At 37.5% G+C, this 17,811-nt stretch overlaps 2 protein-coding genes across 4 annotated transcripts in view; one reads left to right on the top strand and one right to left on the bottom strand.

The window, feature by feature from the left end:
* Positions 1-9,181, top strand: part of ELK3 (ETS transcription factor ELK3) — a 64,740-nt gene extending 55,559 nt beyond the window's left edge. The window contains exons 4-6 of one of the 2 annotated variants that reach the window (XM_038558704.1): positions 860-982; positions 2,432-2,491; positions 6,641-9,181. In XM_038558704.1, coding sequence (XP_038414632.1) covers positions 860-982; positions 2,432-2,479 — 171 coding nt within the window. In that variant the 3' untranslated portion in view covers positions 2,480-2,491; positions 6,641-9,181. The remainder of the gene's footprint in view (positions 1-859; positions 983-2,431; positions 2,492-6,640) is intronic. The other variant, XM_038558703.1, reaches the window with a different exon arrangement.
* A 6,489-nt stretch (positions 9,182-15,670) lies between these two features.
* CDK17 (cyclin dependent kinase 17) overlaps positions 15,671-17,811 on the bottom strand; it is a 109,979-nt gene continuing 107,838 nt past the window's right edge. The window contains exon 17 of one of the 2 annotated variants that reach the window (XM_038558706.1): positions 15,671-17,773. In XM_038558706.1, the coding sequence (XP_038414634.1) occupies positions 17,766-17,773 (8 nt within the window). In that variant the 3' untranslated portion in view covers positions 15,671-17,765. The remainder of the gene's footprint in view (positions 17,774-17,811) is intronic. The other variant, XM_038558705.1, reaches the window with a different exon arrangement.

A 17,811-nucleotide genomic window follows, 5' to 3' on the forward strand; every position in this document is an offset into this window, starting at 1 on the left:
ACACAAAGCACCTTATTGACATCACAAAACCACTGAGGGGGCTCCTTCTAGTCAGCAAAGGTGCAAAACCACCATGGGCCAGGGAGTTTGCCTCAGCTGAGAATAAAAGCCATGCAGACATACCAGCTGGAGCGAGTTGTTTCTTCTGTGCTCTAGCTAGCTTGCAGGCCAGGACCCCTGCTGTGTGTGTGCAAGCAAAGGCAGTCCTTGGCGCTCTCCTGGGAAACCCCACAGTTTTGGCTTTACACGCAATCTAACAAAGAATTTTTTCCTCTTCCAAATCATTGCCAGGGAGATGAATTCTCATCAGCCCCACATCCGGAGTGCAATCTGGAAAACCCAGTTCAGAACTTTTGAAGAAGCTGCTAACAGGGTATTTTAACAACAGATCCTAAAATCTTAAAGGGCCAATGATACCCACAAAAGTGAAGCTTGAGAGGCCCTTTTAAAAATGTGTTTGTAATGGATGTCCACTGTAGGAAAATATAGATTAAAAAAATTAATAAAGCCCCTTCATGGAATCTCATTTTGTATACACTAGATCTTGTTTAATGTGGGAACGGAAACAAATTGAAGAAACCATCTGGACAAAAGTTGCTCTGAACTTGAGTCTTATAACTAGACTGTTTAGGGAAGGTAACTCGTCCATACTCTTCTCCTTTATGAAATTGCTAATACAATAGCACTGAAGAAAATTCAACTGTGTGCAGCCTTGCAGAAATAACGTAGTTGTCAGATTTTCCTAAAACGGGAAGGCTTGTTTCTTGGTTCATGGCTAGTGCGCCTGGCCACACTGCTGATCAGGGCCAGAGTCAGGTGACACCTTTATCACAATCTGTGTGTGTGCTTTCTTTCCCAGACACCAAATGGATTGCTCCTGACCCCGAGTCCACTGCTATCCAGCATACATTTCTGGAGCAGCCTTAGTCCCGTTGCTCCACTGAGTCCTGCCCGGTTGCAAGGGCCAAACACGCTGTTCCAGGTGAGCATTTAGAAATCAACGTTTAAACATCAAGCTTCTAAGGGATGTTTCCCCAGTAAATCCTGCAAAGGTAACAAGAGTTCTGCCCTACGTTTGGTTAAAATGGTAAGCTTCCAAAGGGAGTGCATGAGGCTGCAAAAGCCAGCCTTCAACAGCAGACATTTTCACTGAGGCAGAGGTGGCACATCATGTCAGATATCCACAAATAGAACAATTAATTCTTGAAGTGTTTGGGTATTTTCACGGACTATGAAAACTGGAAATTTATTAAGGAAAAGGGACTTTAAAAGAATTAAGCCATATACTGACATCACTTGAAATAGACTGAAAAACAGTAAGGCATGTCTCCACACTGTTAACAGAAAAGCTATCTGTATAATCCTGTGAACCATAATCAAGTTTTCCTTGTTCCATCGTAAGAAAGGAGCACTCAGGGCATTTGGTTAAAAACTAAGTCTTAGCTGTTTTATCTTGCACAAGTCCCGTTACTAGGTAGACACACTTATTATTCATTCATACACTAGAATCTTGCGATAGCGCTGCCTGCGATCATGTGGTAATCAGTATTTCCTCCTTGAGACTCTAAGACTGTTCTTCACAAAGAGATTACTAAGAGAATAATAGAAACGGTCCTAGGAACAAGAGTGAAGCAAAGCTGGGGGCAAGTGAAAACCCCCTCAAACTCTAGCCTGTCTCACTTGAATCCCGTGCCTGCCCCACAGTGCGGCTCACCCAAGCTAGTCGTAGTTCTTTTGCATCTAGCACTGACCACTCTGTGTTATGATTGCCTGCTCACCTGGCAATCTCCCCCACTAGACTGTGGGCCCCCGAGGGGCCAGAACTGCATCTTGTTTATTATGGTGCCCTCCCCACCCCATGTCTGGCATATTGCGTGGCACACAAATGATGCTTAGTAATTACCACTGAGCAGATACCTAAGAATTCACCAAGAAATTGGGACACCAGGCCGGCTCAGTTTGTAAAGCATGGGATTCTTGATCACAGGGTCAGGAGTTTGAGCCCCACATTTGGTATAAGGGTTACTTAAAAGAGAGTAAGAAATGTCTGACTTAAGTGTTAAAAAGATCAGGTCTCTGTGTTTTGAGTTGGTCATTTTGTTTGTCCTCCCTGCCAGGAGCGATACATGCTGGGATTTAAGGTCTCGGAAGAAGGGTGGAGCTAAAGAGGTTTTGACTGCTACCTTGCTTCTCTGGTTTCCTAGTAAGGTTGAGGTAGGATATGACTGTACATCTCTAGGTAATCAGGTTTCTCTCCTGGCCTATCATCACAAGAAAACTGAGCTATGGTCAAACACAGCCAACATGTGGATGCTTAGCCCTTTGAACTCAGGCAGGGAAACAAACTAGAACCAGTGAACAAATGTAGTACTGGGAAAGTTCTAGATTAGTAGTGTTTTGGTGGAGAGCTGAAAGACCTTATTTCCTCCAGGTATTCAGATTGGAGCAGCAGTACTTCGGCATCAGAGCTGCTGAGTAGAGCATGTGTAGGGTAAGCTCCATGGACACAGGGACTGCAGTAGTACTCTGGTCCTAGACTCTAGCAAGGCCTCTGTAGGGTTCTCTGGGTATTTGTGAATAATGAATGGATTCTCACTGCCCCTCTTACTGGGAATTCTTCCACTGACTGGTCAGGCCTTGGGGATCTCCAGGGAAGCCATGGAGGGAACTGTTGTTAGGGAGTTCTTTGGGATCCCTTGCCCTAGATGCTAAGCCTCTTCCAGCCCATCACTTCTAGCAGTAGCAGTGGCTGGTGAACATAGCATTTCCACACATTTGCAGGCTATTCGGAGCTCTGGGTGTTGGATCCACGTACCTCTTTCTCTTCAGTCACTGTTGTAGACTAGTGGCTCTTGAAGATTAATGTGCAACAGAATCAGCTTGGATGGTATGTTTAAAAAGATTTTGCTGGGCTCCAACCCCAGAGTTTCTGATTTAGAAGGTAGGTGTGGGACGTGGCCTGATTATGACATCTTTTCAAGATCCTAGTGATGCTGCTGCTCCAGGAATCCACTATGAGAACCATAGCAGACCAATGGTTCCTAATTTATAACTGGAATTCTGCAGAAGAAATTGCTGCATTTTTTAATTTTACAAAATGTACCGATTACCAGAAGCATTCAAAAACCATAAATGGGAGGTAGGAATGGGGAATACAATCATGTTTAGATCGTTGGCAGGGCCTTCTGCCCTCTTTATGTGACTGGGTCCATAAAACTAAAGAAAAACTTTGTACTTTTAAGACTATTACTCTTCCTATAAGAGTAGTTGTGAAAGAACTTGAAGTTAGCAGTTTTTTAAAACATAGAGGAACGAACATTCGAAATTCAGATTATCAGCAGTGCCCCTTTTATAAACTATTAATTTTCTTCAAAGTAAACCTTTCATATATATGTATTGGAGCACGAAAAGAAGTACACTTGGGCTACAATAAGTGTTAAATGATGTTTGGCAAATTTCCTGTTTTAAGGGAAGGAGAGAAAAGGTATTGGCCTTTCTGGAAGAGGTATATTTAAAAATGAGATTGGTCTGAACAATTTGGCATTTTGAGCTTATCTACAAGATGTCTGTTCCATTTTTGAAACCAATTTTGATGAAATTTGGCATCAATACAGATATCTTGAAACAAGGCAGAATTAAGTTTTCAATTGAGAATGTTTTCTGGGTGTTGTAATTCGAATCTAACCCAGAAAATATTTGCAGTGCTGTTACCAGGGATTGTAGGGAAATATACAATATGGAACTAATTGATCTATAAGCAAAACATTATAGGAACCCAATAGGCCTAGTTTTCTAGCTGGGGACTAGATGAAGGCTCCAGGGAAGAACTGGCACCTGAGCTGGGACAATAAGACAGGATTTTGGCAGAGAGAAAAGCACCTTCTAGATAATGTACATGATTTGGATATGCAGGTACACAGTCTGTTCAGGAAGGGACTGGGTGATTAGAAAAGCACCTGTGAGCCTTGAATAGTATGTCCACCGTATTCTCTTAATTGATAACCATGGAAAACTTTCTTAGCTGGAGATAAATAGTATAATATCTGTTTTTGTTTTTGTTTTAAAGATTTTTGAGAGAAGACAAGGGAGGTGATGGAGGGGGGAAGGTAGAGGGAGAGAAGCAGGCTCCTGTGCCAGCAGGGAGGCTGACCCGGGGCTTGATCCCAGGACTCTGAGATCACGACCTGAGCAGAAGGCAGATGCTTAATCAACTGAGCCACCCAGGCACCCCTAAAATCTCTATTTTAGGAAGATATTGTTGATCCCAGTGTGGAAGAAGGACTGAAGAGAAAGGAGGAAGTGTAGGGTGCAGAAGGTATGAGGAATATTTATACTACTGCGAATACTGAGGGGAAAATCATCTTCTAGAATAGTAGAAATAGGAATATATTTAAAAGACATTCCAGAGGTAAAATTGAGACTTTTAGTTTGATTTGAGGAGATTAGGAAGAGGCAAAAGACTTATGTGATTAAAAGATTGAACAATGTCTAGAATACATTAGCTCTCACTCATAGCATTTCCAAAGCACTTTTTATGGCTTCTCAAATACAGCTGATCCTTGAACAATATGGAGGTAGTTGACTACACCCCTTACAGTTGAAAACCCATGTTTAACTTCTGACTCTTCAAAGCCTTAATTACTAATATCAGAAAGATTTCTGGTCAATATTAGGCTAACAGGGATGCCTGGGTGGCTCCGCGGTTGAGTGTCTGCCTTTGGCTCAGGGCATGATCCCAGAGTCCCAGGATCGAGTGCCATATGGGGTTCCTTGCATGGAGCCTGCTTCTCCCTCTGCCTGTGTCTCTGCCCCTCTCTCTGTCTCTCATGAATAAATAAATAAAATCTTAAAAAAAAAAAAAAAGATAAGGAAACTAAGGCTCAGAGACGTTGCTCAATTTACCCCAGATCACACGACATTAAGTGGCAGAGCCCTGATTCAAGTTTAGGGTCATATATCTATCACCACTCTCACTGACTTAAGAGTGAACATGGAATAACAGGTTTTTGGTGAAGACGCATTGATGGGGACGTCTGACACACAGGATAGGATTGCTGAGTCCAATATAGGAGAAAGGAAGCTGGGAACAGAAGTTTGGGAGGAATGTTGCAACTGAAACAATTGGACGTGGGGAGTCAATAAAGATGAAATATGCCAGAAAAGCCAAAGCCAAACTACAACTGCTTGTATAGAAATAAAGAGCAGAGGGCAGACATCAAGAATATACATTTTAAAAACAGTAGTATTAACAAAATCTAAAGGTGATTCTTTTGAAAACAGCAATAAGATGGACAAAAAACAAAAAGAAAAAGATTGCAAATAAGATAAGAGAATGAAAATTCAAAGCCTGTTCTTCATCCTGAGTTCACTCTTAAGTCAATGGGGATAGTAATTAGGAGCATGGATCTTAATATATTGTTAATGAACAGTATGCAAACAGATTTGATAACCCAGTTGAAACGGATAAAATTCTACAAGCAGCTAAAATTCCAAAGTGTCAGAAAAGAAACAAAAGCCTTGAATATGCCAGTGACCCTCAAAGAAACTGAAATCGTATTTAAAGAGCACATCCACAGCAAGCCCTGCCAAAAAACAAGTTGGACAGTTTGGTACAAAAGCGCAGTATCTTTCAGAGTTTAAAACTTGGCTTTACTACTTACTAGTCTTTAACCAATCCAAACTTATTTGAACTCTGTTTTCTCTCCTATAAAATGGAGATGACCAAATTTACTTTACAGGCTCCTAAATACCAACTGAAATGACAACCATTGATAAACTGTAAGGCACTAGACATTAGGTTATTGAAATAGTTTGAAAATATACATTTTATATTTAATGTACTTCTAACTTGTGCTAGGCTCTATAGTTTGATATTTAGTGTTGAAATTTAATATTAACTTTTCCAGAATAAACAGAAATTTAACTAGAAGATAGCCCAGGAGATCATTTTGACATCTATCATCTAGACAATGAAAATCTAGTTGTGAATATAATATATTAAAAGGAGGCCCTTAATTATTCTTACTCAGTTGGGAGTGTAGCAGTGGTATTTCTCTTAGACCTGAGAGTTATCCTGTTTATCATCTTAGTTACCAACAATATGGAAATTAACTTTACTCTGTTTTGTTACTTAAGGGTGATCTATGAAGTTTGATATTATTTATCATGTAATTAAAAAATACTTCCTCAGTTCCAAAATATATTCTTGCTTTCCAAATCTTTTAAGGTAAAACATTCTTCATTTTTAACAGTTACTGAGAAAGCATCTTTATAGTACTCTGGAAAAACAAGGGCCATTTTCAAAATACAGTATTAGAAATTTTACACGTGAATCAGGAGAGTCAGTTGTCTGCGGTTTTTAAAATTACTTTAAGGCAAATCAGCGTCCTAAGTAGCTTGAAGCCTTTTAAAAGGAGTATTAGAACATGCTTTAGCACCATGTATACATTTTTTTTTCTAGTGGCCTAGGCATATAAAACAGGGACGTTTTCTGGGCCTTATCCCTTTTTTGCTGTATGTAATCTTGATCTCATTCTGTAAAAATAGTCCTAGCTGTGCTCTGTTTCAGAATGTAAAGAACTCAAGTTTATCCCAATGGGTCTGCAATAATAATTTAAAAAAATCTTCTGTTCCCTTACAGTTTCCAACACTGCTTAACGGCCACATGCCAGTGCCAATCCCCAGTCTGGATAGAGCTGCTTCTCCAGTACTGCTTTCTTCGAACTCTCAGAAATCCTGATGACATCTGCCCACAATTAAAGACTTATTAACTGATGAAAATAAAATTTGTCCCCATGGGCTAGTTTACCTGTGTCATGAGAAGGACGTTGTGAAACCCTCTGTTAATTTGGTTTGCACTTTTCATAACATGGATGGTCTAGATTTATGTTAGCATTTTTAAAACTTTTTTTATATTCAAGTATATATGAAGATCTGTTTGGCATTAAGTGATTTTTAATGTTTTTGTTTTTATATTCTCTTATCTCTTAAGTACTGAACACTGTTGACAGTGAAGAACTTTTCTTAATGGTTTTCAGTGTAACTAATAAGGATGTGAAGCTTTATTTTCTCTAATTCCGCATATGCTGAACTATGCTTATAGACACTATAACCAGCTGTGCCTTCCTTTGCATTTAGTTTTATGTAAATGGTTTATATATTTTTTAGTATTAAGAGAAAATGTTTGAAAGACAAATTAGTATCAAACAGCTCTCTAGTAGAATCATTATTTTTCATAAGTAGGCAATATGAAAGCATATTCATATTTTTCTTTTTCGCTTTCAATTGTATAAGAATTGCCTTAGAACCTCTTTTGAACTGAAATTCAGCAAATGTTCAATTTAATGTTTTTATAAAAGAAACTAAGCCATATCTAGAAAATAAACATTCATAAAAGAAAATGTTCTAAAGTGCATTTTTTTTTAAAGTGCATTTTTTAAAGAATGAACTTTGAAAGCCTAGCCACCAAGTAGTTTAGAATCTTTTAGGCTCCTCCCAAACAAAAACCTGAGATGGAAATCTATCACTCTACCATGCCCCTTGGAATATCTCCTATGTAAGCATGTTCTTATTTCAAAAAATTACTTGTGCTTCTCCCAGTTTTCCATAATCACACCCGATACATTTCCTGTATCGTTGTAAGTTAGGGTTGCTCTAAAACCCTAGAACTCTTAACATGTAAACATCTTATGCTTTGAAGAGGCTCACAGACTGGTGATGAATGCAAGAATTTTGTAACATCTGGTAGCTTCAGGTGTATAAGGCATAGCCTTATTTGTGGAAACTGAGAGGTAGGATACACTGCTTATGTATTACTAAAGTTTATGGTGAGAATGAAGGAAATTGGATATAAGAAAATATAAAATTCTTCAGGAATCTCATTGTAGAACTGAACTAACAACCTGGAGCACTCAGCAGTAAATTCTTTTTTTTTTTTTTTTCCCAGCAGTAAATTCTTTTGTGTAGGGTAGAGCAGTGATAACAGAAACATCAGCAGGTGCCACTCTAAGGCATTGTTCTGTACATGAAGTATGAAAGTTCTAATGTGAAGAGAACTGCAAAGTGCCCGGGGCTTTCAAGATCAGATTATCATCCTCAAATATAAGAGTAACAAGGCAATCTGAAATGTGGCTGAATGACTCCAAAGTAAGGGTTAAATGACAAGATTATGAAAAAGGGTAAAAAAATAAAGCTTATAAAAACATATTTTTTAAATTTTCAAAAAATCTAAGAACCGTTATCCTTAAAATCTTGAGATTTTCAATTCTGTGTATGGGGATGTATATACATCTCTAACATAATTGGAATATAAAGTAAATTATAAAATCCAGACACTACTGTCACTCCCTCATAAGCTAAGGCTAATTCTGTACTCAAAAGAGCTGGTCCAGGGAACTGATATTTACCTGACCTGAAACGTTAAAGGTTTCACCACAGTTTCCAGATAAGGCAACTGGAAGTTGCCTAAGGCCACACAGCTCATTAAAGGTAAAACAATGATTGGTGCTTAGTCCAGTTCTGTTTCCCATACCTAGCTGTAACTTCTGGCCCAAAACTGTAAGGTAGAAAAAAACAGGTAAAGATAGAACATTAAAAAAAAAAAAAATTGTAAGAGAAGAATATACCCCAAATGTAAGATTCTTACAGAGAAACCAATGCCAGTTAATCAATGTCCAAAAATCTCAACCCAAAATGTATATGCTGATTAGAAATGCCCAAATGACTCTAAATCTGATCCTTGTATTTCCTTCCTTGAAATACATGTAATGATAGAATACATGTATGATAGAATGTATGATTAACATACATTCTAGCTGTTTATTAAAAATGGAAAAACGCCATGATTTTTATGGATCAAAAAACTTATCATGACACAAATACAGAACTGGAGATACTAAATTATAACCCTTCTAGCTCTGCCTCATTCTCTGTGTGTCTTAGCAATTATTTTAGTCAGAAAATAGGTTTCAAAGGACATATTAAATCACCTTTTTCCCTTTTTTATGTCTGCTTGATCAGTGTTAAACTGCTATGGCTAAGGTTTTATAGAACTATAACCTAAACGTTGTTTTCTTTGTACACCTCTTTTCTATGAGTGCATATCTTCATTCACTTTCATATATGTATCAATTTTACTGTTATATTATTTTTGTTCAATAAATACTTTGTGATAAAAGTGTGAGGAAGCAAGTGGGTTGGTTTACTTCCATTTACTTGGGATGATCCAAATTTTACTTTGTGTGGGTACAAATTGGAAAATAAGTGTTGTCATCTAGCCTTAAATAGGATACATCATAACATGCATTGTATATAATATTGTATATAATATAATCTGCTTTAAAGAGATATTTAAGGAAACAGAATTATTGAGGTTGACTTAGGAGAGGGGTTGGGGGAGAACAGGTTTGAAAAGTGTCCTCTAATCTTTTAAACTTAAAGGTTTACCAATCATTCTATATTGGTGAGGAAAAAAAGAACAAATTATCATTTACTCTTTTAGCTGCAACTAATACCATAGTCAGTGGTGAAAGACTGAAAGTGTTTTGCCTTACCATAAAGAACATGTTGCCAATTCTACTTCAACACAGGACTGAAAGTCCTAACCAAAGTAATTAGGCAAAAAAATAAATCCGTATTATAGAGGAAGTAAAGCTATCTTGATTCATGATGACCTGATCTTATATGTGGAAAAACTTAAAGAATCCACACACAAAAAAGAGTTAATACACGAAGTCAGCAAAATTATAGGATACAAAATCAAGACACAAAAATCATTTGTCTTTCTACACACTAGCAAATGAAAATCAAAAAAAATAAATAATTCCATCTACAGTGACATCGAAAAGAATAAAATACTAAGGAATGAACTTAGTCAAGGAAGCACAGGACTTACACACTGAAAAGCTACAAAACATTACTAAAAGAAATGAAAGCTATCCTGTGTTCATGGACTCAAAAACTTAAGATCACATACTCGCAAAGTGATCTACCAATTCAATCCAATTCCTATCACAATCCCAATGGTATATTTCCTGGGAAACAGAAAAACCCCATCCTAAAATTTATTTTTTTCATTTTTTTAAAGATTTATTTATTTATTTTTGATAGAGAGAGAGAGAGAGAGAGAGAGAGAAAGAGAGAGGCAGAGACACAGGAGGAGGGAGAAGCAGGCTCCATGCTGGGAGCCTGACGTGGAACTCAATCCCGGGACTCCAGGATCGCGCCCTGGACCAAAGGCAGGTGCTAAACCGCTGAGCCACCCAGGGATCCCCCATCCTAAAATTTAAATGGAATTTCAAGGGACCCTGAATAGCCAAAACAATCTTGAAAAAAAGAACAAAGTTGGAGAACTCACTTCTTAATTTCAAAATCTAGAAAGCTACAAGTAACCAAAACATTGTGGTACTGGCAGAAAGACAGAGATGTAGACCAATAAAACAGAACCAAGAGCCCCCAAAATAGACTCTCACACTTATGGCCAATTAATTTAACAAGGGTGTCAAGGCAATTTAATGGGAAGAGTGCAGTCTTTTTAACAAATAGTTCTGGGAAAACTAGACATTCCCGTGCAATGTATAGATCCTCATTTTACACCACAAAAATTAACTCAAAATGGATCAAAGTTTTACATGGAAGCAATAACAAAACTCCTAAAACAGGGCAAAATATTCATGACCTTAAATTTGGCAGCAGTTTCTTAAATATGCCACCATGAGAAGTAAAAAAAACAAAAACCACCAAACAAATATGTCATTAAAAAGAAAAATTTTACATATTAAAAAAACACCATCAAGAAAGTAAAAGACAACCCACAGAATGGAAAAAATAAGTGCAAGTCATATACCTCATATGAGTCTACTATCTAGAATACATAAAGACAAGTGCCTGGGTGACACAGGTAAGCATCTGACTTGATTTCAGGTCAGGTCATGATCTCAGGTTCGTGAGATTGAGCCCCTCACTAGGCTGCATGCTCAGCAGGGAATCTACTGGGAAATTCTTAAAAAAGAAAAGAAAAAAAAAATTAAACAACTATAGCTTAAATGACTTAACTCAACAACAACTTAAAAATGGGCAAAGGACTTGAATAGACTCTTCTCTAAACCAGATAAAACAAATGGTGAATAAGCACATGATGCTCAACATCCTACTCACTTGGTTAATACAAATCAAAAGCACAATGAGGGACGCCTGGGTGGCTCAGGGGTTGAGCACCTCCCTTCAGCTAAGGGCATGATCCTGGAGTCCCGGGATAGAGTCCCAGGATCGAGTCCCACATCAGGCTCCCTGCATGGAGCCTGCTTTCTCTCTCTGTGTCTCTCATGAACAAATAAAATCTTAAAACAAACAAACAACACAATGAGATACCATGTCATATGTATTAAAATGAATATAATTTTTTTAAAAAGAAAAATAAGTGTTGGCAAGGATGAAAATTAGAACTCTCAGACATTATTACTGGGAATGTAAAATGGTGCAATCGCCATGGACAATCATTTGATGGTTTCTCAAAAAGGTAAACAGATTTAAAAAAGCCAGCAATGCAAATCCTAGGCATACAAACTCAAAGAATTGAAAACAAGGACCCACACAGATGCTTGTACACCCATGGTCATAACAGCATTATTCACAAAAGCCAAAAAGAGGGAAAAAGCTAGTGTGAAATCAATGGATATTTAAACAAAATGTTAAAGAGTATTATTTCAGCCATGAGAATAAAATTCTGACACATGCTACAACATGGATGAAAGCTGAAAACATCATTTTAAGTAAATGAAATAAGCCAGACACCCAAGGACAATCATGCTATGACTCTACGTATATGAAATATCTACAATAGGCAAATTCAGACACAGAAAGTACAGGCATACAAGGGGTGCCTGGCTGGCTCAGTCGGAAAGGTATGCGACTCAATCTCAGGGTTGTGATTTCAAGCCTCATGTGGGTGTAGAGATATACTTAATAAATGAAAATTTAAAAAAATTACAGGCATACCTTGGAGATATTGCAGGTTCAGTTTCAGACCACTGCAATAAAGCAAATACCACAATGAGGCGAGTCAAGTGCATTTCTTGGCTTTCTAGTGCATATAAAAATTATGCTATACTGCAGGCTATTAAGTGTGCAATAGCATTATGTCTAATAAAGTACATATTTTTGTTAAAAAACACTTTGTTAAAAAAAATGATAACCCATCTGAGATTTAAATGTGTCATGGTCCTTTTACTCTTGGAGAGTCTTGCCTTCATGTTGATTGCTGCTGACTGAGCAGGGTGGTGGTTGCTTGTAGAAGGCTGGAGTGGCTGTGGCAATTTCTTAAAATAAGACAACAATGAAGTCTGCTGCAACAATGGAAGGGTCCTTTCATGCTGTTTGATAGCATTTACCCATAGAACTTATTTCAAAATTGGAGTACTCTTAAACCCTGATGTTTTACCAACTAAGTTTATGTGATGATATTCTAAATCCTTTGTTGTCATTTCAACAATCTTCATGGCATCTTCACCAGGAGTTGATTGCATCTCAAGAAACCACTGTTCATCCCTAAGAAGTAACTTCTCATCATTAAAAGTTTTATCATGGAAGTGCAGTAATTCAGCCACATTTTCAGGGTCCACTTCTAATTCTAGTTCCCTTGCTACATCCACCACATCTGCAGTTACTTCTTCCGCTGAAGTCTTGAAATCAGCTTCTTCCAAACTCCTGTTAATGTTGATATTCTGACCTCTCCCCATGATTCATACATGTTCTTAATGGCACCTAGAATGGTGAATCCTTTCCAAAAGGTTTTTGATTTGCTTTGCCCAGATTCATCAGAGGAATCACTATGGCAGCTATAGCCTTATGAGACTTATTTCTTAAAGAATAAGACTTGAGGGATCCCTGGGTGGCCTGGCGGTTTGGCGCCTGCCTTTGGCCCAGGGCGTGATCTTGGAGTCTCCGGATAGAGCCCACGTCAGGCTCCTGGCATGTTGCCTGCTTCTCCCTCTGCCTGTGTCTCTGCCTCTCTCTCTCTCTCTCTATGTCTATCATGAATAAATAAATAAAATCTTTAAAAAAAAAAAAAAAAAAAAGAATAAGACTTGAAAGTCAAAACTACTCCTTGATCTATGGGCTCCAGAGCAGATATTGTGTTAGCAAGAATGAAAACAAGATTAGTGTTGATTGTCCCTCTCCATCTGAGCTCCTGGGTGATCAGGTGCATTGCCAATGAACAGTATTTTGAAAATCTTTTTTCTGAACAGTAAGCTTGAAATATTCAGTAAATCATACTATAAAGAGATGTGCTGTCATCCAGGTTTTGTTGTTCCATTGACAGCACAGGGAGAGTAGATTTAGCATATTTCTTAAGGGCCTTAGGGTTTTCAGTATGGTCAATGAGCACTGGCTTCAACTTCTAGTCATCACCTGCATTAGTCTCTAATAAGAGAGTAAGTCTGTTCTTTTTTTTTTTTTTTAAAGATTTTATATATTTATTCATGACAGACACACACAGAGAGAGAGAGGCAGAGACACAGGCAGAGGGAGAAGCAGGCTCCATGCAGGAAGCCCAACGTGGGACTCGATCCTGGGTCTCCAGGATCATGCCCTGGGCTGAAGGTGGTGCTAAACTGCTGAGCCACCTGGGCTGCCCAGTCTGTTCTTTTTTTAAAAAAAGATTTATTTATTTCAGAGAGTGTAGGAGTGGGAAGGGAGAGGCAGAGAGGGAGCCAGAGGGAGAGAAAGGAGAGGGGGAGAGGGAGAAAGGGAGAAGCAGACTCTCTGCCAAGTGTGGAGCCCAACACAGGGCTCAATCCCACATCCCTGAGATCATCATAACCTGAGCCAAAAATCAAGAGTCAGGTGCTCAACCGACTGTAACTCAGTCAATCTTTTGAAGGTAGGCACTGACTTCTTTCTCTCGCTTTGAGATCCAGACGGCATCTTCTTCCAAGAGAAAGTTATTCTGCCAACATTAAAACTCTGTTTAAGGTAGCCATTTTCATTAATTATCTTTGCTAGATCATCTGGATAACTTACACTTTTGTTAGGCAGACATCTTTCCTTTAACCTCATGAACCAACCTCAGCTTCAAACTTTTCTTCTGCAGCTTCTTTACCTCTGTAAGCCTTCAAAGAACTGAAGAGAGATAGGGCTTTGTTCTGGATCAGATTTGGCTTAAGGGAATGTTGTGGCTGATCTGACCTTCTACCCAGACCAATAAAACTTTCTCTGTATCAGCAATAAGGTTGTTTCACTTTATCATTTATGTGTTCACTAGACTGTTCCTTTGCATTCACAGCTTGGCTGATTGGAGCAAGAGGCCTAGCTTTCAGCCTATGCTAGCTTTTGACATGCCTTCCCAATTAAGCTTAAATCATTTCTAGCTTTACTTTAAACTCAGACATGTGTGACTCTTATCACTTGAACAATTATAGGCCATCGTAGGGTTATTAATTGGCCTAATTTCAGTACTGGGAGAATAACCTGTTGGTGGAGCATTCAGAACACCTAATAACATTTATCAATTAAGCTCATTGTCTCGCATGGGTGTGATTTGTGGCATCCCCAAAACAATTACAGTGGTAATATCAAGGATCACTAATCACGAATCACCATGACAAATATAATAATACAATTCTAAATACTTTGAGAAATACCAAAATGTGATGCCAAGACATGGAGTGAACAAATGCAGTTGGAAAAATGGCACTGGCAGGGTTGCTACAAACCTTCAATTTATTAAAAACAAAACAAAACAAAACACAGTATCTGCAAAGCACGATAAAGTGCAGCACAGCAAAATGAGTTATGACTACACATCAGAGGTTACCAGAAGCTGTAGGGAGGGGGAAATGAGGGAGGATTTCTTAATGGGTGTAGAATTTCTGTTTGGAGATGAAAAATTTTGGTAAAAGATAGTGGTAACTGCTGTACAATACTCTAATGCCACTAAACTGTATACTTACAATGGGTAAAAATGGCAGATTAAAAAAAATATTAAATACAGAAGCATACAAAATGCTTTGGATCCACCTTATGAATTGTCCTGGATCCAAAAAGACAGATCATGTTAACAAGTAGTCTTTGAAATATAATAAAGCATCAGATAGGAGTGGAGCCACTTCTATACACCTAGAGTGATGTAGTTAATGTGTGTTAACAACATCACTCGGAAGGAAAACAAAAAACACATCCTCTCTTACCTTTAAAACCACGTCAGTTTAAGATGAATTGTAAGGGTTCAAGGTTTAAAATTTTTGAGCTTCATTTCTCTTCATTACAAAATTTTCAGGATCTGAATTGTGGTGCTCAAGTATCAAAAAAAATATCGAATTCCTTAATAAAATGAAGAAACATCCCTAGGACTTCCTAGGAAGAATTTTATATAACTACTGGATATATTTCTTCATCTTTTATATGCAAGAATATCAAACATGGATAACTATATGAAATTTGCAAATCATTTATATAACTTATGAAATGAAAAATCTGACAGCTTTATAATCGAGTACTATTCTATAAAATTACAGCAGAGATTACTAAATGAATGGCTAGCACAAATATAAATTAAATATCATTACTGGCACAGCGAGACTTCATCATCGTAAAATGAAACCCATAGAAGAAAATGACCCCATCCTGCACGGCCTTCTTCCCCCAGAAAGAACTGTGACTCAACAAAACCACATTTTAACAACATGAAGATCTTGTTATTATAAATTTCAAAACAAAATGGAGGAATTTCCACATAATATTTATAGCCTTCAAAGTACAATATTAATACATGTCTGTCAGTTAGAAATAACAGCAGTTTGTTAGGCTACAGGGTTTAACAGAAAACCAATTTACAAATGTGAAAAGCAGTAGTGGTCCAATATTCACCATTACACATGAATCTGTTTCTTCCAGAAAATTTTTTTAAAAATTAAAATTTCTGTATCATGAAATATTAAAATAACACCCAAACATGCCACAATCACTATTCACAAATAAAGTTAAAATGAAATATACAAAAATTCACTTAATACTGTTAAATAACAATAAACTACAAGATTTCCTGAACAGAAATGGTAGGACCCCTGAATGTTTTACAGTGAATATCAGGAAAAAAATATTAAGTTATGATTATTTTCATGATATATAAGCCAAAAATTTACATGACCATTTCAAAATATACCAATTAAGAGTTGTAGTTTGTAAGATGCACTAAATAAACAAATAGTCCTTAAAAGTTAACACAAATGCTTAAAACACTTACCAACACCAAGGTGTGTTTATGATGTTCAAAGAGATGCATAATTGAAACTGTAATATTTACTATCTCTGATAAACACATTAATACCTACAATGCTTCAAAACAATCCTCTAAGTTCTCATTTCTCTCATTTGTTTTTAACATGGCTCATTTCAAAGACATATTACAGCTTTTAGCTGATTCCAAGTGAATGTTATTAAAACATACACATACACAGCTCCCCCCCAAATGAAATAAATGGCTCCCCAAAGAAGTATCATCCCTTCTAATAAAAGAATTGTGTTTAAGATGAAACAAGACCTCACATATTTCACTGGACTTGTATGGTTTACTTTTAACTAAATTAAAGCACAATGTAAAATAGGTAAGTGTATTAGTATACACATATCCAATAATATGCAGTAAATATTTCTAAAATGAGGAAAGGTAAAAATAAATAATTTTGGTTCTTTAATTCACTGGTATCTAAGGTAAGATCCCCATAATGTCAAGGTATTCACTTGCTTGAATCAACTTCTGCATCACATGCTTTCCTAAACATAAATGTGCTCATCAATTTCTTAGCTACTCTACTTGCTGATGTTCAATAAAAAATTATACAGCATGAACTTAGAGTGTTCAAGATGGCTCACTTATTTTACTGTTAAGCAAAGCTAAATTTACATTCCAGGAAACACTGCAGTTTAATTTTAAAAACAAACAAGAAATGCAGCAGTAAAACAATTCGTGAGGAGAAACAGATGCATTCACATCTAATAAAGCCACTGCAACTTCTTCAGGCATTTAACTGTTGTGTTAAATAAACAGACAGTAGTTATTTAGCAGCAATGATTCCGCAATAAATAATGCACTGTGTTTCTCAGTCCTGCACAAAAATTGCAGCTACAGTTACATCAATAGCTGTAACCTACTGGCTCTAATGGCAGAGAAGACCTTAAAACCAACTGTACAAAAAAATTGTCACACTGTGACAACAAATATAAAAACAATCTGTAGGTCTGAAATAAAAAGACTCCACTGTGAAGAGGACAGTGCAGACAAACGGAGATTCCAAGTCCACCAAAAGAAATAATTTGCCTTCAGATCTGAGTCCTTGATTGATAAGAAAGGCTGGGGGCTGGGCTTGAAACCATTTTATCAGACTTAAAAGAGCATGCTCTGTCTTCTGTTCTTCCCATGTCCTAAAATATAAAGTCATTTTATGAGGCAGTTCAAAGTTCAGTTTTATCCCACATACAGTATTTGGTGACTCTAGGAAGCTAATGGTCCCACCAGCAAAAACTAATGTTCCACGATAAGAGTGATCAGCACTGTCTGAAATGACCCTTTTGTTGATGGGGTCAGTCTATAGCTTCTATGCTTCGAAGTGATGAACCTGATGACTAGGGAAGCACAAGATGTGTCTTCTGCCTCAGGTACCAGGGATGGCGTGTGCAGTGATCAAGCCAGGCCACTTGTAAAAGGTCTTTGTGCCATCTGCAGCTTTCAGGATCCCTGACTTGACTGAGTCAGATTTCTCTCTGAAGAATTACTGAGCTGCCCACATCATACAGAAAAGTGAGTACGTGCAATGC

This window comes from Canis lupus, chromosome 15 (assembly GCF_011100685.1).
Source record: "Canis lupus familiaris isolate Mischka breed German Shepherd chromosome 15, alternate assembly UU_Cfam_GSD_1.0, whole genome shotgun sequence".
Lineage (NCBI taxonomy): Eukaryota > Metazoa > Chordata > Mammalia > Carnivora > Canidae > Canis > Canis lupus.